The sequence below is a fragment of the Vipera ursinii genome (assembly GCF_947247035.1).
Source record: "Vipera ursinii genome assembly, chromosome: 1".
Lineage (NCBI taxonomy): Eukaryota > Metazoa > Chordata > Lepidosauria > Squamata > Viperidae > Vipera > Vipera ursinii.
In genome coordinates, this window is record NC_139512.1 from 281,828,395 (window position 1) to 281,855,758 (window position 27,364).

The 27,364-nt window shown below is 39.4% G+C and overlaps 1 protein-coding gene across 1 annotated transcript; it reads right to left on the reverse strand.

Moving 5' to 3' along the window:
• On the reverse strand, nt 1–27,364 carry FRMD1 (FERM domain containing 1). The gene is made up of 13 exons (XM_083369921.1): nt 27,163–27,364; nt 22,251–22,341; nt 18,332–18,411; nt 16,733–16,809; nt 12,167–12,353; nt 8,758–8,913; nt 6,253–6,318; nt 5,769–5,837; nt 4,734–4,908; nt 2,991–3,326; nt 2,742–2,858; nt 1,268–1,347; nt 1–729 (listed from the first exon to the last, which is right to left on the reverse strand). The coding sequence occupies exons 1-13, from the start codon at nt 27,256–27,258 to the stop codon at nt 442–444; spliced, it is 1,818 nt and encodes a 605-aa protein (XP_083226047.1). The 5' UTR covers nt 27,259–27,364; the 3' UTR covers nt 1–441.

Sequence of the window (27,364 nt, forward strand, 5' to 3'; positions counted from 1 at the left end):
ATTCACATTGAAAATAGGCAAAAAAGGTTGTTTATAATTAAAAAAAAATTGGAAGGAGAGTCATGAATTAAAAAAAAACAGTTTATAAAAACAATGCATATCCTAGCTTGATGAAGCCAATGGTGATGGAAATCATAAGCTTCAGCATAGTACATATTGCTGGCAGTAGACTGCTTTCAGGAAAATGGAAATGTCCCCCAAAATTATACACAGTACAACCAGGTGAAGAAAAAGTGTCTGACGCAACAGACTAGGAGGAAATACATTTAGGTTGGACATTCACTATTTGAGGTCCTTTGCCAGCTGAATTCTTAGTGACAAAATGTTCCAGTGAGATGTAAAGCATTAAAGATACTTGTGCATGTACTGTTTCCCAACAGTAGTAATTCATTTGTTTTGCAGATGTTCTGAAAAGATGATCCAAGAGCTTCCACCATGTGGCTACACCACAAATTCTTCTGGGAACTGATCTTCTCCCAAGAGATCTAAAGACAAGCAGTTCATGGACCTCTTTCCATAGAGGGCTGACTTAGTTTTACAATCAGCTGTTGAATACACACATCCATAGCTGGCTAGCTTATCGTCGAAGGCACAACCAAATGTATAACTGTGAGAGGTATCTGATGATAAAGTGGCGCTCAATGGCGGATGCAGACATTTGCAGTGACGGACATCATCTAGACTTTGGCTGTGCTGCTCTGGGCACTTTGCTGCTTTGGGCAGGGCAACCTGCCAATTAAAGAAGAGCACGTCTTTTTAAAGCAAGCAGCATTCAGCAAACAGGACATCAAAAAAAGTTGGTTTATGCAAGCTGCCCCCGATTATCCATCTTATCCAATATTACTAGCATTTCTCTTGTGAAACTTGTCAGTGAAACAACTATGAACCATTAAGCAATTATGAAGTTACCCAGTGTTTCATGGCTACATTCTAAGCTCCATATGTATCATCCCCACTATTCTATACACTAAACTAAGTGCTAAATAATCTGAACAATGTACAGTATGTATTTGGCAAAAATATTTGGGGGGATTTCGGTTGGTTTCCCCCCCCCCAAGTAATTGATGTAAAACCTATTGTTTTAATTTAAATGGGCACTGAAAAAAAACCCGATTTTCATTTCTCTGCACTTTGTCACCAACTGTTGTGGCACAATTTTGTGATGGTGGCATTCTTATGGACTCACAGAGGAAACAAAGTGCCTTGATAAAGCAGAAGATAAATGAAACGAGATTTCATTTCACTGTTTAATGTACCATGATCTTACCTGATTAAGCGAGTCCGCACTCTGGCCTTTGACACTTATTACGGCGACATGCACCACAGGTAAAGGATTCTTATTAATACCTATGAGGGACAGAGAGGAAATCAGGATAGTGAGTGACAGTTGAAAATGAAGGTGGGTTCTGCAGCTTCCAGAGTCAGAGTTTGTTTGTTTGTATGTTTGTTTGTTTATTTATTTATTTATTATTTATTTATGGGACTTATATGCCGCCCTATCTCCCGAAGGACTCAGGGCGGCTAACAACAATAAAAACAACAATACCAAAGTTAAAAGAACTTAAATAAACAGCCCCAAAATAAATTAACTAAACAATTAAAATTAAAACATTTTAAAAACCCATCATCAATCCAGGTCAGCCTGATGAAAAAGGAAAGTTTTGAGGTCGCGGCGAAAGGACCAGAGATCCGGGGCCATCCGGAGCTCAAGGGGGAGTTGGTTCCACAAGAGTTGGAGCCAGCTCTCAACATATAAATCAATACAATCTTATTCAAAAGAATTGACTCAATTCAGTGCATGATGAACTCTGGGCTGCCAGGATAAGATCCTAAAATTGTTCAAGCAAGTCAAGCAGAACTGGATTTTCTGAAGACTTACTTCTTACTTCTCTTACTTCACAAGAGATGTAGATGTCCCATTAAAGAAGTGTAAATCTCATTCAAAGCTTGAACACGTCTATATATGGGCCAACTATGCTTGGTTTTGGTTGGATTTGGATGCACTGATTTCATAGGTATGCCTACATACAGTTTAGAGTTTGTATCTATTTAAGGAACTTCAGTCCAAAAGACAAACCTTCCAGTAATGTTTTAGATTACTTGTTTTAGATTACTTCCTGAAGATAAGAGATGATAAAATAACTTTAAATTTTTCACACAAACCTTTCCCCCCGAATAAAATTGATCTTTTACACCTATTGGCAAGTCATAGCGGTATGTTGCCCACCAGTTCACACATCACATTATAGCTATCTAATACACTATGGTACACTAGTACTCACAGGTAAATGCATGTTAAGTATTTAATAACAATTTATAAAGCAAGTTATAGAGAAAGCAAAACATATTATATATTCAAATTGACTTTATACTTCTAAAATTCATAAAAAGTGCTGAAAGTGCTAATGGTTCATTTAGCAATTTAGGAACCTCAGTGCTTAGAGAAACTGCTGGACTTATCATTATTCCTTATGAAATGAAGACCACACAAAATGTTGACCTTGCACCTTTCTTAATCAACAATAGACAAATAAACCTACCCATAATTGTCTCCCTTCACCTTATACATACAAACTCTTCTAGTTCAATAAACGGGTAGAACTATGTTTCTTACGTAAAATTAATCTCATCTCAACAACTGGTAATCCAACTTGTTTTAACTAAAGTTAGGAAATGTCAACGTTTTACTAACAGGGGGCAACGCTGAAACATGAAGAAGAATCATGCAAAAGCCATCCTACCTTGGCACCAAATATCATCTTTTGCCTCAGAATCAATGGATCCCCCATGGATCATTTCTTCAAAATGACATTCATCTGCAGGTAAAGTGTCTGGTTCATCCACTGCCAATTCCACCTCTGGACACGATATAAGCAAAATTATTGAGAATGCTGCCTTTTTCTTAACCCACCTGCCAACCATTTTCTGCTTTTTCCATCTTGTCTTGGAGACAAAATTCCCACTAGTGATTCTGTCCTTTCGCAACTTACCATCATTGTGCAAGTCATTTTCGGCTTTCTCTTTGCTGCTGCTGTCAATTCCAGAGCTACTATAACTGAGATTGGAACTGTAGGACTGTTCCTTCTGATGAACTGGATCCAGCCCAAAGGGTTCGTCCACAGACATCTCCATGGATAGGTGTTGTCTCGAGTCAGCCTCAATGCCAGAGGTGTGTGAACTGCCATGGCTGTCAGTGGACTGTCGAGACAGTCGGTTGTTACTCTCACTTCCTCTGCTGCTTCCACTGTCATGTGAATGCTTATCCGATGGATCGAAATCTATGTCCAAAGTATCACTGATGTAGGATTCTCGATACCTCTTTTTCTCTGGAAGAGTAGAAGGGGCAGGGGATAAAGACAAGTGTGAAAAAGAAATAAATAAACTGAATTTTACATTATTAAAGTTAAATCAATATAAAAAAATTATAACCCTGTGATAGCAAAAGCACTTAGACTTATATACTGCTTCACAGTGCTTTATAGGCCTATGTGGTTTTACAAAGTCAGTATATTGCCTCCAGCAATCTGGGTCCTCGTTTTACCAACCTCGGAAGGATGGAAAGCTGAGTCAACCTTAAGCCGGTAAGACTTGAACTGTCGAACTGCTGGCAGCCAGCTGTCAGCAGAAATAGCCTGCAGTACTGCATTCTAACCACTGTGCCACCATGGCGCACCATGGATACCAAAAATGTTACAGGAAAAAGAGAAATAAAACCTAGCAACCAAGAACTAATTTATTTTTTTTAAAAGACAATATCCCACACAGTTATCATATACAGTATAGTATTTATGATTTGCTTCTGTTCCAGCATTGTTCCACAGAGCACTTTCCCTTGCTCTTCATTTAACCATACTTCTTTTGTATAAGAATTATTCCATGTGTTGAAATTAATAAAAAATGGATAACCTTACAGAGGAAAAATAAATTGGAAACAGTATGAATGCATCCCTACCAACATGCAACATTTATTCTGAATGTAAGAGGTGAATTTTTGTGCTAGTTTTATGCTTATTTTGCAGTCGTTTAATGTCCACTGAATGTATTATAGCTCTAAGCTGAAGCACACACTTCTTTTGAGACCACCTACTTCCAACTGGATCTGCCTATCCAATAAGATCAGAAAGAATAGGAGGATCTCATTGGATCCCATCCATAGGAACAATGGAGGCAGACTTGTACACCTTCCCCTATGAAACTGAGGCTGTCCCTTCTTAGAGCAGGATATTTGTGTAATGTGGAATTAGGTGCCTAGGTGTCTAGAGATAGAAATTCTGTTTTATTGGGGGTAATTATTCATTGTTGTCATCTGTTTTATGGATGCTGGGTATGTCAGCTGCTCAGAGTTTGTAATAACTGGAGGGGCCCATTAGCTCAGTTAAATAAAATAAATAAATAAAGAATAAAATGCCAAAGTCGGTTGGAGAACTTTCTCTTCTTTCATCTCACCATCTGCCTTTTTTGGCTCCAAAGATAAGCAAACCAGAAAAGGTAATAATGATTAGCAGTGGTTAGGGGCTTGGTTGATAGTCTATTGATAGAATACTACTTTTGGCAGGTGCCCAACAATGCTACACATTGATATTGCTCCTGCTTGTCTCAAATGGCTCAAATAGTGTATTTGGCTTACCAAATTAATATTTACATAGTCAACCAACCCACCCACCAACCAACTTAATCATGGCTTTCATTTTTTGAAAAAAATAATCTTTATGGCCAGTATCATTTTCACATACCTTCTGCGTCTTCCAGCATCTGGATCTGTTTGAGTATGGGCTGGATATTAAGAAACAACCGGTGACTGTTGCTGAGCAGTTGTAGCAAATGCCGAGATCGGAAGGGGCAGCCTGTATAGTAAACCAACTTACGGGCAGAAGGCAAACCATCTGGCTGGATCACAAATTTTTTCCCCTAAATTTAAAAAAGAAAAGAAAAAAGAAAGACAAGAGAGGAGAGAGAAGGAAAAAAAAATGTAAGTCTTTGAAAGACATTGTAACAAGTCATAAAAGCAGTGCATAAAAAAAGGGGGCTTTAATGAATAAATTTCTCTATGGATGTTCAAATATAACTTTTCCTGTTGAATTATGACTGCTTCCTATCAGTAAGCTTATCATTCCGGTCCCAACACGGTTGGCATCTTCAGATGTCAAGATCTTTTAAGATCCAAACTACTCTCAGGCTTGGTCAGATCCATTTCTTGGGAATTTGGAAACTCTCTATAAAGGGAACGTGGAGTTCATTCTGAGCACGTTTGGAGAGCAGGAAGGGTTCAATGGACCCACTATCTTACTAATTCCTAGGTTATCTAACATATGAGATGGAAGAAGAAATAAGTTTACCATCAGATTGACCAGTGAAGGATAGGTACTCTAAGTTATTCAAAAAGTCTGTTAGCTCTAACCAAAAACTGGGACCATTTTCACTTCAACTTAACAACTGTATGCAGGTTTCTTTTCTCTTCCTATGTATCACTGCCCTCTTTTGGCATTGCTACTACAATTTATTTTATTTTAATACGCTACAGTTACAATTCTATACAGAAGCCCACTTAATTCACTTGAATTAATTCCTGGGTACATGAAAAAGAACTGCAGGACTACAGGTTAAGTTATGTTTTATCTATTTCTGTTCTAGAATAAGCACACACACATGTATATACAGATTCATACAAACACATATTATATTTAATTTATAGTTATCTGTTCCAAGCTTTTAACAAATCATGTGATTTAAACTAAAAGTAGGTTTAAGAAGTCTTATTTAATATTTACCAGAAATGCAACTTTTCCAATATGTGACCAGGGAAAATCGTAAAGTAGTTGTCGAACGTGGTTTACTTCCTATAATAATATTAAACGCATAAGAGTCAATTTTCCCCCAAAACATGACTCAAAAACTTGATTCATGCAATACTAAAGGCTTTTTCTGCATCTAAACAAAGTGCCAAAATGATTTTTTATGTTGATTTTCTAAAATTATCTACTAATCATTTAATATTATTGTAGGTTTGCCTTACTTTTGCAAAGCTGGATCATGCAGTACAACTATGTAACCAAAATTCTTCAGAGAAATACCATAAGCTAATGTCAGAATAAAAATGTAATTAAAATATTCAGCTAGTATCATATAGTCCACTTTTTTTAGTGAACCAGATGAGCAAAACATCTACAGGGAACTTCTGGTTTATTGTCCCCAACTTTTCTGGCTTAGCAGACTGAAGGGATATCTGCACTCCAATGCTATGGATGTTCTTACCTGATAGATGTGTATCCCTTTAAGTGTCAAACCAAGGATGACTGTAGGACGATCCTCCTTCTTATCCTGAGAAGAAGGAGAGATTCAACATGGCAAGAAATTCTGCATCTTCACTTCCCTGAGAACTAGTGAGGATGCTATTATCCATCAAAAGACAGCCATAGCCTACAGCAGGCATGTCAAATGGCCAGCCTGCAGGCAGAGTGAAACTGCACCCACCCCATTGCTGGCAATGGGAAAAAAAGTCACGATACGTCACATGACATCACGTGATTGACATGCCTGGCCTACAGTGATTCTCAACCAGACACAGTTGCAGGCTAGAAGTAGGTCAAGGTTATCTCTCATCAGCAACACCTTTCTTTGGAAGATAGAATTTTGTTACACTTATCCATGCTTTAGTAACCTCTCGAATGAACGCCTGAAATGTACAAGGTAAGGAGCTGGCCTTGAAGACTCAAAAGGTTTTACCTGCCTGCTTCCAGAAGATGTGGACATGTGGGAGCAGGTTGAACTAAATTGGGAGTGATGCCATCTGTTGGAGGGAGGTTCCAAGTGCTGCTCAAGCCTCTGCTTTCAATGTTTAAAGTTGTTTCCAAGCTGAAATTCCTATGGCAACAGTTACCTTCAAGTGTCTCTACACTGTCACTCTTCTCCCTGCTTCCTGTTAAGTCTACTTTGTAGACGTTTCACCCCTGTGGTTGTGTTTGTACAATGCTCTCAACCAAATCAGGAAAAGACCCAGAAACTGCATTTGCACACTGGACACATATGCTAAGCTGGAATATAATGTTAGCTATTTTATGGCTTACTTGCTCGTGCAGGTGATTTAATACCCTGTGGTCTGTACTCTGTGAATGCAACCTATGTGAATACAAGTGAAGTCCAGAACTGTTATTTTCTGTTGTTGGTCCTAAGCTGAAGAATGGTTCACCTAACCACTTTCGAGTGATATAGAAAAAGCTTTTTGCAATAGCATTTCAGAATTCGGGTTAATGGAACTGGACATTTCGTTGGTTCTTAAGGAGTTTTATTTCTTTGCGATCAACCTGTCAAAAGATACTCATGTTGCTGCACATTTTATTCTTTTCTGGATGCTGGGTGCTTTCTGGGCAGGAAAAGCAAATATCAAGAAAAGCCCTTTCTCTCAGAATTACCATCCAGCCATACTAAATATTCCTTCCTAGTTTCAGGTGGAAGCAGCATAAAACACCCCTCCCCCCATCATTAATTTTTAGCCTAAAGCAGAGGTCTTCAAACTTGGCCCTTTTATGACTTGTGGACTTCAACTCCCAGAATTCCTTAGCCAGGCACGCTGGCTGAGGAATTCTGGGAGTTGAAGTCCTCAAGTCATAAAAGGGCCAAGTTTGAAGACCCCTGGTCTAAAGGGTATCACTTGCACCAAACCTTTCAGGTCATTTCAGGACTGATGAAATGGAAGATCAAGTGAGAAGAGCATTTCTTAGCAAACACAGCTTTGTAGCCAATAAGCTGACAAGTCAAGCTCCAAAGGATTAGCCAAGACCATCACAAGATCTCTGAGAAAAGCACTCAGCAGGATGCAAGGAAGTCTTTTTTGTTCTCTACTTCGGTTTGGTTTCATCGCTCGGCAGCAGCCACCCATGATAAACAGGAGCTATATGAATTAGGGAATTAACAGTTTTAAGGATTAGGTTTTGACTGGTGCACTCCGAGTAGTAATTCCAGATTTCTCTTTTATCCAATTATGCTGATTATGAAAGAGCTTCTTGTGAAGGTTACCAGCAGTTTAACAACATTGTTTTGAAACCTTAGATTAACATCTATGCCCACTTCACAAACAATTATCCATCTTTCTTCTTTTTCTTCCTCTTCAGCATCACCACCAACATTACAGAAAGCAATAGTGTAAGAGAAATAAATAAATACAGTTTGCCTATCCATCAGCATATGGAGGATGGCGGGGGGGGGGAGGGGAGGAGCACATATACACTCATAATCACTCATTCACTCACTCACTCACTCCAGTATTTCAGGTTAAGCAGGAATCCAAGTATTAAAGCAACCAATTTTCAACCTGTTGCATACTTGGGCATGAGGCATGTTAGATCTTGCCACTTTTTAGCACTTTTAGCTTACATCAGGCAAAAATCCATGAATATCTTAAAAGAGAAGGAAAATATGAGATCAGGTGAAAGGAGGAGGTTGACAAAAAGCAAGCTTTCTTTCACCGACTATTCCAGGGAGGTGAAAACCCCTGCAATTGAATCACAGTCTGATAGCTGTAGCTTTTTTTCAAAATACATCTAGGATAGGAGCACAAACAAGATCGACTGGCAGGCAAAATATTATAAGCAGGGGTGTCCAACCTTGGCAACTTTTAAAACTTGTAGACTTCAACTCCCCACAATTCCTCAGCTAGCGTGGCTGGTTGGAGCATTCTGGAAATTGAAGTCCACAAGTCATAAAAATTGCCATGGTTGGACAGACCTGTTCTAAAGCTTGAAAATAGACCTTTTATTGCACCTTATGCAATCTGTAGAAGTGGACAGGGACATCTTCCAGCAGACACGACTCCTTGACATACTTCAGAATAGCTTCTCTGGTTGACAGCCCTTTCTGTTCTCGGTGCATCTCTGGTGCATGCTTTAGGATGTAATCACTCCCACGTTTGGCAATTATCTATCAGAAGGGAGGAAAAAAAACATAATCAGCTTCCCTTCAATAAACTGACAGGAGAAGGCAGCTAAAATTCAAGAAATGGTAATATTAAACTAAAAGTAAACTGTCTCAAAAGTTCTTAACCGTCATACAGTGCAAGGTGTTTGTGAGAATGCACTTTTTCATTTGCCCATCTTTGCCAAATAGCTTTTTTAGCTGCTGTTCTTGACTATGGAACACACTCAAAGAGGCCTGCCCAATGCCTTCATTACCATCTCTTTAATTTTATAAATATATCTTTCCCAAAATATGTCAATCTACAGTTTCTTGGAGCATGAAGGCTTTGATTATGTACTTTCTTATTTTTAATGTGAAAAACAGTTAAACTATAGAGCATGTTGAACTCCGAACCAGGTGAAGAACTGTATTCAAATGCATAAAAATAAGTTAAAATAAATACAAATATGCACACATCTTTTTTTTCTCTAAAGGAGTTAGCTATTGTTACTTACCACATGTCTAATAAGAATTTTTTTATCTTTGTCTCCCTTTAAGTACATGGCAAAACTGCTCAATAAATAATAATAAAAATCATTTATGGTATGTATATTCATGATTTTCAAAAATAATGTAAGTTTAAAGGTAAAGGTAAAGGTTCCCCTGCACGTGCGTGCTAGTCGTTTCCAACTCTAGGGGCCGGTGCTCATCTCCGTTTCAAAGCCGAAGAGCCAGCGCTCATCCGAGGATGTCTCCGTGGTCATGTGGCCGGCATGACTAGACGCCAAAGGCACACGGAACGCTGTTACCTTCCCACCGTAGTGGTCCCTATTTTTCTACTTGCATTTTTACGTGCTTTCGAACTGCTAGGTTGGCAGAAGCTAGGACGAGTAGCAGGCGCTCACTCTGCTACGCGGCACTCGGGATTCGACCCGCCAAACTGCCGACCTTCTGATCGACAAGCTCAGCGTCCTAACCCACTGAGCCACCACTCAGTAAATCTAAATTTTCATCTGGATAGAAGTTCAGGAGATGCAATTTTTCTATCCGACTGCAGCACAATAAAAACTGAATCTGTAAAAGCTCTGTCTTCAGAAGATACTTTTGCTAATAGACTATTCTGTTCAGACTTCACTACATAGGGAATTTCCAGATGTGTGCACTGCAGTCATCCAAATACTTAACAATGGCCATAGTAAGTGAATTTGGGAGCTGAAATCTGTGCACCTGGAGGGTGTTGGAGTTGGGGAAACCTAACTTAGTTTATTTTTAAGTTTTTGTTATCTCATCAAAATGGCTATAACTGATAATTGATCTAATGTAAGCAAACATGACTGTAGAGATGTAGAAAGAGTTCAGAAAGCCCAAGATATCAAGTCACCTTTGACTATCACCCTAGATTTGAATCAACAGCTTCTTAGCTTTTCAAAGTGTGTGAACCGAGAAGAATTTCTCCTGCACGCTGGCCTCTATGACAATTCCTGGGTACTCTGTGAGAGAGTAACCTAAGAAGGTTTGAGAAGTAGGGTTACGCAGATCTTCAAAGGAGTGCTTCAATTCATCAGAAGTCTGAGCAAACACATCTTCAAAGCAATTCAGTGAAGCAAAGCAACGGCCCCTCCTAATTGGCAGATCAGGGCCTCCTAGTCATTTTGCTGGCAGAAAAATGGATCAACCAATCAAAGTGAAAGTAATCTCCACATATCCCCCATTAAAGAGGATATCCCAAACGCAGGGATATTCTTAAATAGAGGAAGAAATGTTATCTATGCTACCTTGAACTCCTGGAATAAAGATGGGACAGAAATCTCACAAACCGAAAAGCTGGCCGAAACCCAACTGATGGCAATGAGGAGAGAGACTCGTGGATCTCACCTGGCAATTTTACACTTCTCAATATATGGAAGCTCTACCTATCTTTCAACTGGAGATTTTTTTTCCAACTTCATCAGCTTTGTCTCTGTGGGTGACCCAGAGACTCTCTGCAATTCTTAGTAACCAGCCTATATATGACCATGCTTGTTAGGGAGTGAGTATGCATTTAGGGAGCTTTTACAACTGAGACCGACTATGCTAGCATTCTTCTGCCTAATCACTGTCTGACCTTTAAGAAGCCCTTAAGATCTACCTTGGACAAGAATTCCTCCTGAATATCTTCTTAATTAGAGGGAGGATCCCTTAGGCGGCTCTGGTATGTCTGTTCTTTGTGTGCCTCATCAAATTTCACACAGTGTTAATTATCTGGCTGCCTGGGGGCCTGATCTTTCTTAGCTCAAGCCTCTGCACCAAGGGTTTAGGAACCAGATTTCCAAACAAAATTGCCTGTTTGCTTGCTGCTTTTGGCCTCCTCCCCAACAGCTATGACCATGACCACAATTCTTTGTTTCATGCTGCAACAATCCTGAATCTCAGAATCAACGGAGAAGTATTGTATGCATAATCTCACTGCCATACCCGGGGTGGGGTGGGGAGATAGGGTGAGCCACATCTCACTGGATGCCAGGTTCATTTCTAATAGTAAATTACCTACTTATCTGATAGTAGGCAAATAATAAGGACAAGGAGTTTTGGACTCTAGTACAAAAACTGGCTCTGAGAACAGATAAGTGCTACTCCTTTCCCACTTCACTTAGGTTTAATTTTATTCTCAATGGAGAATATCCACAGGAGAAAAAAAAATGTGGTTGGCTGAGACTGAAGCACTGTATTAGGAAGATGTGTGTTTACATAATATTAAAACCACCCTTCCATGGTATAGAATTCCCTCCTGGTGGTCCCTCAGGGCTGTATTTCTGGTGGTTCAATCTAGTTTCCAGAGTGTTCGGGAGAACAGGCTCTGGCTAAGTGAAGTATTTGCCTCAGGAGAATTCCCGTGTCCCTTTCCACCCCGCAGTCTTAAGGACCTTATTGGATGGGGAATTTTCAGGAAAGACTGAAGATTTAAGAAGGTCGCTGGTAGGAAAAAGTTGTTTCTATACTCTCTCTGAGTGCCATTGCCCCATTTTTTTCCTTTCAAACATCTTCACTTGCTGAAGATCTGTAAGCAGAGACTCCGGGAGAACTTACAGAGCTGCCTTGAGAAAAAGCACATCTGAGTGGCTCATCCTGCAAGGATGTGACCAGCATCAATTGCGGGGTGAATTCAGATTACTTGTATCCTGTCCGGGTAAAGGTGAAACAGGAATGCAGAGAACATGCAAAAGAAGGAAGATTCTTAAGCTTCTTTGAACTCACAGTGCCTCAAAGCCTAATAGTTTAGCTTGGTATCCAGACTCACCCATTGAGGGAAATATGTCTGAGGTTCAAAATAGTTGTCTCCATGGACGTTATCTTGGTAATCACCAAGGTCAACCTGCAGACCATAAGCAGCCAGTAGGAAGTAAATTTCTTCTTTGTTGGTGCATCGTGACTTCAATATCTGTTCCCTCAGATGGCAGTAGTAATAATGTCGGGCTACCCGGTCACTGCAGAGGAGGGTAACAATGAGGTAGGAGAAGAGGACAGACCATTAATTAAAAGCAAAATAATAGAAGGAGGGAAAGGAGGACATGTAACCAAATTCCCACCATTAGAGAATTATTATACTGATGAAAATTCAATTCCAATCATATATTGTTAGGTACATTGCAAAGAGAATAGTCTAAGATCTTCCTTCAAGATGATATATGTGAGAATTACAGAATTACACCTTGGCTTTTATTTAAGGCAACTTCTCTACTCACTTTTCTACAAAGATACCGAATGACAATTTTTTATTATTCTCAGTAACTTAACTAATAGTAGCAATGGCCGTACTAACTATGGGTGAAGGGAATTTTAACTTTGAATTCAGGGAAGCCAGACCAGTTAGAAATTTAGCTAAGGAACAAATTCTATACTACTTTGAATAATTAGGTACAGAGGGAGAGTACTCTGAGAGAGAAGAAATCTATAGAGGAACGTATTCCATACTTTGTTGCCCTGGTTCTAAGTGAAGGCTTTGTGGTTCTTTTGACATAAAACATATACGGAGCAACTGTGCTACACTGCACTCAGCAAGTCTCAATAAAGCACCTGGGTGCCATATTCTACATTCACAGCTGCTTTTGGAATGCTATTTCTCAGCAGCCAAAAGAATGCTATGAACAGAGAAAACCCCAGTCTAGAAAATGTCTGGGAGTTTTGCTTTGTACAACATTTCTACCTTTCTGAGGATCTGGTTTCTCCTGGAATGAACAGCAAAGTATCTTCTGATTTCAGAAGAGGGCTATGTCTGCTTCGGCCATTCCCCACCTAAAGCAGCCATAAATGGGCCCTGCCTTTAGCCCCCATGAACAAGCCCAGAGGCATGTCTACAGAGGCCACAAAGATTCTTCTTGTGATTGGAAGTCCAGATCATACATGGAGATAATTGCAACCGTCTATGTAAATTCAGAAGCCAGCCCTTCTGTAAAAAAAAGGGTTGGTTTTCTGGTAAAAGGAGTCAAATGAATTCATCACAAAATAACCACCACCAAATGATTCTAGTGGTTCAGGCATCAGGCTAGAAACTGGGAGGCCAGCAGTTCTACTTCCCTCTTCAGCATGAAGCCAGCTGAGTGACCTTGGGCCTGTCCATTTCTCTCAGCCCTAAGAAAGAGGCAGTGGCAAACCATTTCCAAAAATGTTGCCAAGAAAAACTCCAGGGACTTGTCCAAGCAGTTGCCACGAATCGTCAAAGATTCAAAGGAATGAAAAGGAGAGAGAAAACTCCAGGGAGTTGACGTTAAACTGAATTTTCCTTGCTACTTAGACAGATGATAAAGAAAGTTATTTTACCTCTGCCATCCCCACATTATAATAATGGGGCACAAAGAGGACAAACCAGTCAATTGTGTACAATAATGACCTCTGAATGGCTTCCTAAGGGGAGGCTTTCTTACGATAAGAGAAACAAAGAGATCATTTCAACACCAAGCTACCTTTCTAGGATTGTGGCTAAGGATATATACTTTAAGGAGCACTCATAATTACAGAGTTTTGCTTTGACCAAGAGGCTTTGGAAAACATTAAGGGATACTGTGGGAAACATTCTTATAAAGACCGGTGTGTGTGTGTGTGTGTGTGTGTGTGTGTGTGTGTGTGTGTGTGTGTTCTTCCTTCAGCCCAAAGGAAAAGAAACAACGCATCTTGTTCAAATATAAACTTTAACAAAAACAGTTACGCAAATGCAAAGGATAAGCTTCAATTTAGGCCTTTCTAAAGTTTCTTGCTTGACTAACCCAAGGACACAAATTCAGCTTGCAGTATGGGGCTATCACACAAATATATTCTGTTACTTGCCCATTTGGACTGGTACCACCTTTTGGAAAGCTATCTGTCTCTCGTAGGCTGCGTTCCATAAGAATCAAATCCATCCCAAGTTCTATTTCTCCCCTCGACTCCTACTTTTTTTTCTTCATTAATAAAACTAAGCCGCCTCCCCTCCCAAAAAAATCTGTAATTAAATATGAGTAGAAGATGAATTGTTGGTAGTTTGTCATATTTTGTTACATATTATTATGAAAACGAGGTAGCTGATACAAGAACATCTGGAAGTGTCCTATGCTTCTTACATCTACTATGCTTCCTAAGTAGCATGCCTGCAATGTATTGCCCATTCCTAGATCAGGGTTACTTCAGATGGTCATTCATGTCCTGATAATGTCATGGCTTGACTACTGCAAAGTTCTCTACTTGGGGCTGTCCTTGAAGACCAATCCGGAAACTTCAATTGGTCCAAAATGTGGCAGCAAGCAGTAATCGCAAGATGGAGCAACTGTGGGTATGTGGACCTTCCAAAGACAAGGTCCTTCCATCTTTAGCTCTGGATGGGTTTGTAGTACTCCAAATAGACCTGCAATCTGGAGGAGGCTCTGCTCCAAGAATAGGCACAACTAGCACACCATCTCAAGGTGTGCAAAGGCCTTCCTGGCCACGGCTGCCAGCTGTTCTTTGAGCAGGAGTTACGTGTCTAAGAGGATCCCCAGATTGCACACCAGGTGTGCAAAGGCCTTCCTAGCCTTTGTAACATCTCATTTAGACTACTGCAACATGTTCTACATGGGCTGCCCCTGAAGAGCATTTGGAAACCTCAGCTGGTGCAGGACATGATTGCATAGGTAATAAATGGTCCCAAATATACAGCATGTGTAACATCACTTCTGCCTGGTTGTCACCTTTAAAGCTCTACATGACTTCCGACCAGGTTACTTGAAGGATCACCTTTTCCCAACAATCTTTACCTGCCCAACTTGATCCAGCAGAATGGGCCTGCTGCAGAACTCATCAGCCGAAGAGTATTGGCTGGCAGTGGCTCCTTTCTATGGAACATCCTCCCTTTGGAGATTAAAATGGCCCCAATCCTGTTAGCCTTTCGTAACAGTCTAAAAACCTGGAAATGTTCCCAAGCCTGCATCAAGGGCCCCCTTTCCTGGCTTTACTGCTAACTAACCTGCGATGTATATTTTGGGTGTTTCTATTGGTTTTTTTTTAGTGTTTTAATTGTAATTTTTTTTGGAAGTAAACCACCCAGAGTAATTGACTGAGCTAGGCAGCTATAGAAATTAAATGAATGAATGAATGAATGAGCGAATGAATGAGCATGCCTTGGCACTATAATACGTCTGCTTCATCTACTGATTTGATTATTGATTTGCCTCTGAAGGTGATTCAGAGCTCTGTTTGTTATCTATAAAACCCTTCACGACATAAGACCTGGTTACTTAAGACACCATGTATCTCCCATAATATCTGCCTAGCTGGGTTGATATGCTCCAAATTCCTTTGATTAAACAATGTCATCTTTCAGAACCCCAGAATCATGCTTTTAATAGGATCTGCCCTCTGTAACAAGGTTCTCTCCAAGATCTGGATGCCCCCCCCTCCATTCTGCTATTGTTTAGAAGAGTCATGAAGCCCTGGTTCTTCACCCAGGCCTTTGACAAGGGAGAGTGAGACACACACACACACGCCGCCCAGACACACTTTGCTTGCCATATTTTCTTCATTTTTATGCTCATACAGAGTTGTGCAGCAAAAAAAGTTTAATAAATCATTATCATTTTTATATATGTAAAAGAGTGTTGTCCAGGGAAAAAAGGTGATTTGGACAGGCCACAGGTATATGTGTTGTACCTGTCTACATCACCTTAAATACAATTCATTTTTCCTGAAATCAGATAGCAGTAGCCATGTGAATCAAAGACAAAGCTTCTTTGGATTTGATTTAATTAATTAATTAATTAAATACCTGGCTGAGGAATTCTGGGAGTTGAAGTCCACAAGTCATAAAAGGGCCAAGTTTGAAAACCCGATTTAAAGTGATGCCTATGTGTGTGATGTGCATGCTCACACATGCTACGTATCAGCTAATCCTTTTCAAATCCAGATCACTGCATAGAGAATGCAGCTCTATCAAAGGTGTGTGCACAGGTGTTTCAATGCACCTGCCATTCATTCTCTCATTGCTATGCAAAAAAACCTCTGCAAGGTTGACAACAGGCCATCATAGGTAATACAGATAATGAAAGAATTAATCTAAGTTCAATTGTGAAAGAGAGGCAACATTTTTCTTTTCAGGTTGTTAAACTATATATACCTTAATCAGACAAACTAGATTTCCATTTACAGAAGATGTCACGTGTGACGGAAGAATGGTTTAGTGACAAACTATCATTTTGTGTTCGACAGTGTGGCTAAGCTACTTGAAGCCAACACATTCACAATCCATCCTCCCCTAAGTAAACTGGTTAGAGAAAGCTAAATACGGCATTATATTAAATAGAAGAACAAAAGGGAAACATTAATGTAGTTTTTTTTAAAAAAAAGTAATAATCAACAGTACCTTATAACTCGCCCATTTTCTACATAATACTGTACTCTGAAGAACGCAACCAAAGGAGGGATGAACTTTTCTGTTCCCTTTGAAATAAAAATAGCAAAAGAGAAGTCAGACAACTTCCTCTATCATCCATCTATCTGTCTGTCTGTCTATCCATTTAGTGTGTCAGTAGACTATTGTGATTGAACTGAGCCCATTTGATGGCTTAACTTAATCACAATAGTCTACTGACATAATTGATCCCAAATAGAGGATCCCAAACAGCAATCTGCAGGTTATATTTATAAAAAGCATCAAACTATCTCTGAACCTGGTTCTGCACTAGTTTGATTTTCTGTAACAACAGAGATTAAAATTGTTTTAACTAGAATCAGATTGTACTGGGTATCTGTCCCTCAGTTTTTAAATGAAATATAAGGAAAACCAAAAGAAATAGTTTTCTATCAACAGGCACCTATCTGCCTGGGCTTTCTAGCAAGGGACAAATACCTGTGTGTTGATGCTTACCCGTATTTTATTTACAACTTTATTTTAAAATATCAAACTTCTTATGCTTTAGTCTCTGTCTTTTTAATACTGATTTCTGATAGATCCTACATAATCAAGCCCACATATTTAACCAGGTACGTTTCAGCCAACATGAAAATGTGGCTGCCAAAGTAGATAGATAAATTGACAAAGATACATTATACTTAAGTCCTATTCTGGCTCATCTTGAGGTTTATGGCTGTGGAACCACAAACAATGAAGCCTAAATTTAAATAACATAAATAAACAATAACTGAAAAACCTTGGTATACCTAGAGCAAAACATTGGAAACATGGAGAAATACAGAACACTAAACACTGGGCCAAAAGCAAGCCATGACATTTTGGATCAGTTTCTCATGGAATGACGTATTTCCTTAACAATCAGCAATATACATTTATATAGGGCTTATTTCTGAGTAGAGGGGCAGTGTGGCCTAGCGATTACAGTGTTGGATTGGCACTGGGGAGATCCAAATACATGTCTACTGGTAGCCATGGATACTCACCCTACCTCATGGGATTGCTCTTGTAGTAAAAAAGGAGAAGAAAGAATGCTACACACATACAAGCATACAGTAGAGAGGCAGTCTACTCTAATCTAAGGCACCAGGCTAGAAAGCAAGAGACCATGAGTTCAAGTCCTGCCTTAGTCATGAAAGTCAGCTAGGTGATGTTGGGCCAGCCGTTCCTTCTCAGCCCAACTCACTTCCCAGTATTGTTGTTGGGGGGGGGAATAGGAGGAGGAAGGTGTGTTAAATATGTTTGTTGCCTTGAGTTATTTGCAAAAAAATACAATTAACACACAATATAAATATATACATTCTGTTTCCCAGGAGTCTGAATAAAAGTCAAAATACAAATCTAACGAACAAATAACTAAATTATAGGATTGGATTGTTAGAATTTCAAAAGCCCCCAAGCAAAGAAAAATCATTAGAGCAGACAAATGCTAGGTGGACTATAAAACTGACATTGGACCCTTTATAATTAGCCTTAGTTCCATCAGATGCAGCCTCAGCCATACAACACAGCAAATAATTCAATGTTACAAATACACACGGAGGGACTTACTCTGCTTCCTTCTTTCTTCCACTCCTTTACAAAATATTTACAAAGCTTCTGCTCCAGGTCAATAAATACATACTCATTATCTGAAAAGGAGAGAGAATAAATGGTAGGAGGAACACCTGAAATTATTTAAATGCTTAGGATTTTATAGAAAGAGAAAATTAAATACACAATTCAATCTTTTGGAGTGTGTTCTGCTTTCATGCCAACTGAGTAATTAAAATGTCTGAGCATCCTCTGATGGATCTCTGTGTTTATGGGTACCATTCATGGAAGAAAAAGTTTGGAACCAAATCTGTGGTATATTTTATGAAATACAGTTATATGCAAGCCCACCAGATTAACAAAATCATTTGGCATAAATTGTAAGTTTACTATACACATATATATGTTAAAAATTCATTTTACATAGCCATTCACCCTCTTGCCAGCTTTTCCCTAGCATAACTATTACTGTAAGATGAAACTTAGTGTTGTATAAAGATGGTACATTCCAGCTTGTAATTTTCCACTTGTATACAAGGATATAGGAAGCCACAGCAGTTACGGGCCCAATATAACACAACTAGTGTTATCAGGTGGCTGATAATTTATCAGGACCACAATCATCTGAAGGATTTCTGTGGGTTGGGATGTGGGTGTAATAATCTTACTACGACCTCTTTTCATTTCACTCCTAAGAAAAGTTGATATTTCCTAGGAACAAATCACCCATTGGTATTAATGAGCAATTTTTCCTACAATTAGTTACTGAAACGACTTTTCACAACTGAAAAAAGAAGGAAGAACTACTCCCCTTAAGCCCTTTTTGTAATGATCTCACTAATTATCAACCTACCTCCCAGGTAAAGTTGTTCAGGTCTAGGGGGAAATTCCCTGCTATGCTTTATGTCAAGGTAAATATCCATCCTTCCTTCCTTCCTCCCTCCCTCCCAGCCCAAGCTAGCCTTATGGACTCCACCTGGGGGCTTAGCTCCCTTTTTGTTCAGAATTGGCCTCTGAGACTATTTTGTACCTAAAGAGGAAATTAGGTATTTAATTGCTTGGGTGAGAGAAGGATTGGGAAGACCAAATATAGGAGCCAAGCAAGATTTCTTTGCACCAAAAGTCAGTCAACCTTCGTGACTCACTAAGCCATTTTGGAATTTCTGTAAACACCAAGTGACCTGCCTGCCCTCCTCTGCCAAGTGCCCCCCCTCTCCTTTTGCTCCTCCATTGCCAACCTGTCCCCAGTCTCACCCTGCAGTTGCTGCCTTCGTGCAGGAATGCAACCTTACATTCCAACTCTAATGAGGTTAAATGTTGTCAAAATGCCAACTTGCAGGGTAATCCTCCGGCTACAAAACCCCCACAGCTCAGCTGTCCTCCCCCACACACGCAAACACCTTTCACAAGAAAAGCAGCAGGCAAGAATGTGTATTTCCAAGATTAAAGGTAAAGTTTAGAGATCCTTGTCATGTGCTTAAGTTTCCTCTCTTTTGGGGGTGGGGGGGAGGGGAGATATATATACTCCTGAAAAAAATGACACCTGAACCCTCATTTGATTAAGGTGGCCTGTTTGGGGGAAGGGGGAGGTTGGGGAGAAGAGACAGTCCTGCAAATAAATCTGGCTACTGAATTTTGCTAGAGCTTAACTGATGCCAAATGTAATCCTGCCAAAAGCATCCTCAACAAAACCAGGGGAAGGGTTTGATTTCTGTTCATGGCATGGCCACAACCACAAATGCCAGCTCTATCCATTCTCTTTCCAACCACGTTTGATGCAATTGTGAGCATGGGCAGTTATAATCTCCCATCAGACTCTTCTGACCAAAAAAGGAGGGCGAGGGGGGGGGGAGAAATCAGACTCGGGTGAAAACAAATTCTTTAGAAATAATAATGAGCAAGAAAGGAAGAAAACCTCCTCAGAGGTCATGTCTAAACCCCACTGACTCAGCCTGACTGGACAGCACAGATTTGGAAGAAAAGCTGATTTAAAAAATGCATGTGACTTCTTGGTAGACCACAAAAGTAATTCTGAAGTGTGTAATTCTCATTTTAAATGACAGATGAACAACATTTAGTCTAGGATTATGCCTGCTGAACCAGCTTCAAACTGTCATGTATATAGGTACTTCTGCATTATATTCAGGTGAGCAGTATCTCTATTTTTGAATACAGAGAATTCAAATTTATACTGAGTTGCAAACCAGGGAGGAAATAATGTATTTTGAGGGCCAAATCCTGATCCTCCTGCTTAATTATTAATTTCTGCAGAGAATAAAGTACAGCAAAGGATTTTTATGATTTTACTGATTCTAAATGAATTGAAGAAGAAGTTAATCAATTGATAATCATTACCTTGGGTCAAAAGAGATAAATTTAATAGGGATTATTAACACATAGTTAGGTAAACACACTCCAGATGGTCTAGTCCAGTGGTGGCAAACCTATGGCACGCATGCCACAGGCGGCACTCAGAGCCCTCTCTGTGGGCACGCGCACTGTCGCCCCAGCCCCGCCTCATCCCTCATCATCATCAGCCCCCCTGGAGGAGAGTTGTCCCCGAGTGCGGACCACATGGAGCAGCGCAGCCAATGACATGGCAGCTGGGCAGCGGGGACAAGACTCTGCCATTGCGTGCGGTTGATGCTGTGAGGTGCGGGTGGAGGGTGTGTCCTCCATGGTGCTGCTGGGCTCCCTGGGCGATCTGCGGCGGGCCGTGGAGGTGGTGAATGGCCCTGTGGGTGGGTGGGGTGGGGGTGAAGTGAGCAAGATGGGGGCAGAGCATGGTGGCTGGACAGGGCAGGGCCGGTTTTTGGGCACTCGGTCTCTAAAAGGTTCGCCATCACTGGTCTAGTCTCAAACGCTTTTGGACAAAGCAATTGGACCAGGCCCACTCATGGTGGACTTTCTTCTTAGGTGTGGAAATATTTTAGTTTCCATACATAGCCCCTGCCACTGGGCCACTGACTTCAATGGATAAAAAGCACCAATGGATTTCCCCCTCCTCCCAGGGACACCAAATACAGAGGCAAGCCGAGAAGAAGAAAGAAAGCAGAGGCAACACTCAAGTAAACATTATGGTTCCAGGTTTTCAGACTTCAGTCCCTATATTCCTTTGCCATTGGCCATGCTGACTGAAGTTGATTGAAGCCACAACTTTGAAGAGCATCAAATTATCTACAGCTGATATGCAAAACCTGAGGGTTAGGGTTAGGGTTATTATCTACAGCTGACATGCAAAACCTGAGAGTGATCATTTTTACCTCAGGAATACTTCACCATTATATTTTGAGGGAGACTTTTTTTAAAAAAAAATCACATCAATACTCTGACATCTAAGAGAGGAAATACTCATATATTTGTGGAGAGAAAATAAATTCCACACAACAGTCCACCCAGTGCCTACAAAACACTGGCTGAACCAGATATCCAAACACTGAAGGTTGGTTTTCTCTTATAGAATCTCTTTTTGAATTATATCACATGCAAATATTCCCAGGGTATCAAGGTGACAAGGATTAGCTACAAAAATGCTGTCTAATATGTTGGAATGATTTGTAAGCCTTTCCCATGGCATAATTTAATATAGTTCAAAGTGCTTCAGATTTTTATAGAAACAACATTCTTCGCAAGTTATAAAAGAAACTGACTTTGTGATGACTTTGCAAATAGTCGGCCTTGTTACACAAACAATGCTTTAAATTCTACCTAGAGGTGAAAAGAAAAGTTGGCAGAAAGAATGGCTGAAGGTAGGAAAGGAGAGGGAGAAAGAAAGAGAGAGAGAAGAGAGAGAAATAAGTGCAAATAAAGAGAGTCTCCCTTTATCATATATGCATATCCACAGGTTAGTGATGAAAGGATGCTGAGATGTCTTTCATGTCTGCTTAAATCTATCTTAGGTACAGGCTATGGTTATCTGTCAAATAATTGATCTTACTTTTTACAACACTGATGCCAAAGAAATGAGGGTCTTTAATTTTCAGTACATCACAAACTTGGTCAAAGAGTTCCTGTCCTGTGGCTTTTGCCTGCAACACAAAAATAGTATTTAAGCAGTTTAGAGTAAGGTATTTCAAGCCAATCATAACTTTCTACTATGGCATTACATACATGAATGGAACACACTGCTATAGAGCAAACTTGCAGATTACTGAAGCATTGCCCTGGTAGGATCCCAGGGCAATGATTATTATGAAGTATTTTTCACTTAGTCAAAGGCCTCAAATGAGCTTAATACAGTATTAATTTCTAAACAACATTTTAGCAATGAATCATGATATTACTACATAGTAAAACAATGATGTGTGATATCCTGCCATGCTGTTGTATACCTGAAGGATAGAACAAACAGTGGACATTTTATATATCAGAACACTGTGATCCGCTGTTTTGGATCACACAATACACACCAAACCAAAATGTGATTTGCTTGGTTTTCATTAGTTTGTTCTATAAGTCTAATCATCTATGACTTGAGAGTAACTAATCAATTAACATTATAATGATTAAACACCTCAGAACTTTTTATGCTCTTCAATAAGAGGTATAAGTGATTCAGGTATAAAATGATACACAGACTATGTTCACTTGGCACTGAAACTATCTTATTATGTCTTGGGTTAAAAATGCCCTGCATCAACAGATATCCCAATCAAATTAAGATTGCCCATATTTGATGAACTTCTAGATACAATGAGATGGCTGAGAGGCTATCGTATTTTGGCCCTTATTAGTTTTTTTTAAGTCTATGGTCCAAATCAAATCAGTACCTATGATAAATTTGGAGAACCTACCTACCTACCTACCTTCCTTCCCCTATTCACCCTAAAATGACTGCTAGAGGGAAAAGTGAAAAAGAAAACAAAGAGCTTAAGAGAGTTGCTAGTTTCCCATTTTTGAGAACTGCTTTGTACCATTAGCAAGAAGAATTAACCCTGTCATCTCCTTTGTTTGGTTTGGAGAAGATAGCTGTTTAGGGGAAATCAGTTTAACCCAAAACAATCTTGGGACTGCTGTGCCCTCTAACTCCAGTGCTGAATTATAGCATTTGTATAATCTCACCCATGTCACGTATGTACAGCCATTCTTTCTGTATTGCTTCCTAGGTTGAACATACAGACATTATTTTATTGCAAACAATGAAGAAGCCTTAAGGAATATTGCAGGACACCTGCCTACTCCAAAACATAGTAATCAAGCTCTACATATAAATCCAGGCCCAAAGTTGAAATCCTAAGCATTTTCACTCTGCCTTTTCAAATTAACAGACTTTGAACATTGTTTTTCTAAGGTACCTCTTTCATTTTTGCCTCAGTTGATCCATACCCTACAAGTCCAGGGCTAAATATTTAAAAGGGGTTTAATTACTTAATTGGCTAAGGTGGCATGGGCTTTAGGTCTAGAAATTATCTGCAGGTGGCCTGGTTACCCATTCTTGCTTTCAATAAACTCTGTTTTATATTTAATGTGTGACAAGTCATGGCCTTGATCTGAAACCAACAAACCAGGGTTTGAAATTGAAGCTTGTCCTAATTGTACATTACTCTTATGTCTTTTCCATTTCCCTTTCCATTTCCCTTTCCATCTCAGAGTACTTTTGTATCTGGCTCCATCACAAGAACACAAAATCATACAGATAGAAGTCAAGCTATGAAGCTTTGCTTGTATAGATGGAAAACAAAACAACCAGGCAACGGAAAACTATGCCTGTTCAACACACCATATTTTCGAAGAGAAATGGAAAAGAGAACGCAGCCATATCTTGATTCTCATCCTATACTCAATGTTGCTGGGAGGAAAAATGGGGAAGGGATAACAATTCCTAATTCTGAACAATTACAGAAATGACTACATTCCAGTATTTTCCCCAAAGGGAGATAATCCATTGTAAAAAAAAAACGGAAAAACTGGTCTGCTTCCATTACCGTATTCTCAATAACTTTAAAATGACACTCCCATTGTAAAATAAATTATATGGGGGAAAACCCTTTTAGGTAAACAAAGCAAGACATTCAAGAAATCAAAAGGAAATATTACAATCAGCACTCTGCATCAGCAGATCTACTTCTTCACAATTTATATAGAGACTATTGCAGTGCTTTTTTTTGTAAAAGAAAAAGGTGCCGGAACTCACACATGTCATACAAACCACCTTGCCTACCCTGCAAGGTTCCATCCAAAAAAGGTGCCGGAACTCCGTTCTGAGCGTTCAATGAGAAAAAAAGCCCTGGACTATTGTATCCATAAACAAGAGATGCAGTGCTATGTAAAGGCCCTTCTATTTCTCTTTAAAAATGGATACAGCCCACCCCAATACTCTATAATACTCTCTCTTAAAAACTATTTAAGTAGTTCTTAAGTAGTTGTTAAAATAGTGTTGCTCTTCCACCCTGCTTCTCCAGGGTGGCTTACCATTTTCATGGCTCTAGTCAAGATGATACTGAAAAGCGTCCATAAAAACCATATTTGATACAGACAAATGTGGAGAGAAGGATCTCGGACAACTTCTGAAAAATCATTTTGAAACCATCATATAATCTAATCTCAAGGGAAGACAGAAACTTTAATATCACTGCATTAAAACAAAACAGTAGAAATTCATGCAACAGCAGGGAAGTAGAAATAAACAGGACTTTTTGCAAAAAGAGGAAAAAAGAAGAGGGATCTTAGGAATAAGGATCCTCTGGCTTCCTTAACCCCCCCCCCCCAGCCATTTATCCTCCCTGGCAGGAATATCTCCAAGCATTAGTTAATTAATATTTCCTCAGAGAAGAAAAAGACTGGTTGTTCCATTTTCATCTCTAACAAACTTAGGAGATCCCCAACAAGAACATCAAATTCGTGTGAAGTGGGGTGATTATTTATTTATCAGATTGCTAGGTTGCTCTAACCTGCTACAACTCTGGGTGGCTTACAAAATGCAATAATAAAAAACAAAGTAAAAATTAAGAATTAGATCATGAAAAAAGAAAGTCAGCAAAATATACTATAGCAACAAGTGCTATATTATATACTTTGTCAAAAAAACACTATAGCAACATATACTATATTATATACTTTGTCAAAAATGCACTATAGCAGGGGTAGGCAACCTTGGTTCTTTTATGACTCATGGACTTCAACCTTCAGAATTCCTGAGCCAGCCTTGGTGGAGCAGTGGGCTAATGCCTCCTTAAGTAACACCAGCTGCCTGCAATTAGTGCAGGTTCGCATCCCACCAGGCTCAAGGTTGACTCAGCCTTCCATCCTTCCGAGGTAGGTAAAATGAGGACCCAGATGGTTGGGGGCAATTAAGCTGACTTTGTAATAATGCCGCTTGGGGTGTGTGTGTGTGAAAGCCCTAATAAGCAGGCATATACATAGAATGAAGGCTACTGCTAAGTTTGTAAGCCGCCCTGAGTCTTCGGAGAAGGGCGGGATATAAATGGAATTAAAATAAATAAAAATAAAAAATATTGTTATGTAACAGCGTTCCATGCGCCTTTGGCGTCTAGTCATGCCGGCCACATGACCACGGAGACGTCCTTGGGCAAGCGCTGGCTCTTCGGCTTTGAAACCCCTAGAGTCAGAAATGACTAGCACGCATGTGCGGGGGAACCTTTACCTTTACTTTTATATGTAGGGGTGTGGGTCTATACATATGTTGTATGTAGTATGTTTTAGGTGTGTGTCATATATGTGTTTCACTTTGAGATCAGGCAACTAAATTTCATTTTTGATGTGCGCCATTTTGCCCACAGTAAAAAAATGACAATAAAGATGATCTTATCTTATCTTACTATAACACATAAACACCAAAGGAGGAAAAAAAATGCTCTGAACATCCAGCATTAAAAAAGATGATAAAAATTATTTAGAAGCAAGCAGACCCAATGTATGAAGCTTCTTAAAATAGATGAGCTGCAAAGGGATAAGGAAATTCAGCAACATTCTTTTGGCTATTTATGTTGGTTTTTTAAAATACCTTTTTGAAGGGCCATGTTATTCAAAAAGAGAGCGGGAGAATGAATTATAGTCCTTTGACAGTTTATTCTGAACACACAACCCCATGTTTTCTCTTCCCACATGATTTTAAAATGCTCAGTAAGCTTCCCATTCTTTCTTTCTTTGATACTTTTCTCTTGTGACAGAACAGATTAAAAAAAGAAAAAGAAATAGACAGGTCTGTGCATGACTAGAAATAGCTGCCTGATTCAAAATTTATATTTTCTAAGGGGAATCTACCCAAACAGGTGTATGTCGCTTTTTTAAAAAATGCAAATCCTGACAGAAGTTTAACTCCAGTGATAACAATTTTTTATTACAATACAGATCTTTAAAAGCATGAAAAACCTGCGCATTCAAACCTGCAACACTACAGAGATACATAATTCTATTGATATCTCTAATAGGCACCATAGATTCCAAATTACTTCATTCTCTACCTTACTTCCTGCACTACATTTCAAGTTTTATTTTCCTACAAGGTAAATAAAGCTATATATAGTGCTACTTAGTTTGGTTTGAAGATATACAGGATAATAAAACTTGCGAAGTATGATTCCCCAAGTCCACCATGTTGAAAAATTAACACAACTAAATCAACAACTTCCAAGGAAAAACTTTTTTTTAGTTTTCTAACACTACAAAAACATCAAACAAATAGGAAAAGTTGCAGAGGAAACAGATCCAACTTATGCTAATATGGACCCATTTTTAAAAGAAAATTATTTTTCAGCTTACAAGCTTTTGTCTTCAACTTGCAAATCCTCAGAACCTCTAGTATATTCCCCACACTTTCTAAACAACACAGGTACCTACCTATCTGTGTTATTCATAGGGATCTCTGAAACAAGCTTTGATACACTTACCCCAACAGTCAAACTGAGCTGGTCTCGGTCTGGCAGAAGGACAGAGACATTCCTAAAATCCAAAGGCATCTTCTTTGGCAATAGCTGTTTGCTCATTGCAGAACTGGTTGTAAACTTCTCATACCGCTCCGTCAAGTAACAACAACGCCGCAGTCGGAGCCTTGGGAATCAAGCCAACTTTGCTCGGATTTTTTTTCAACCT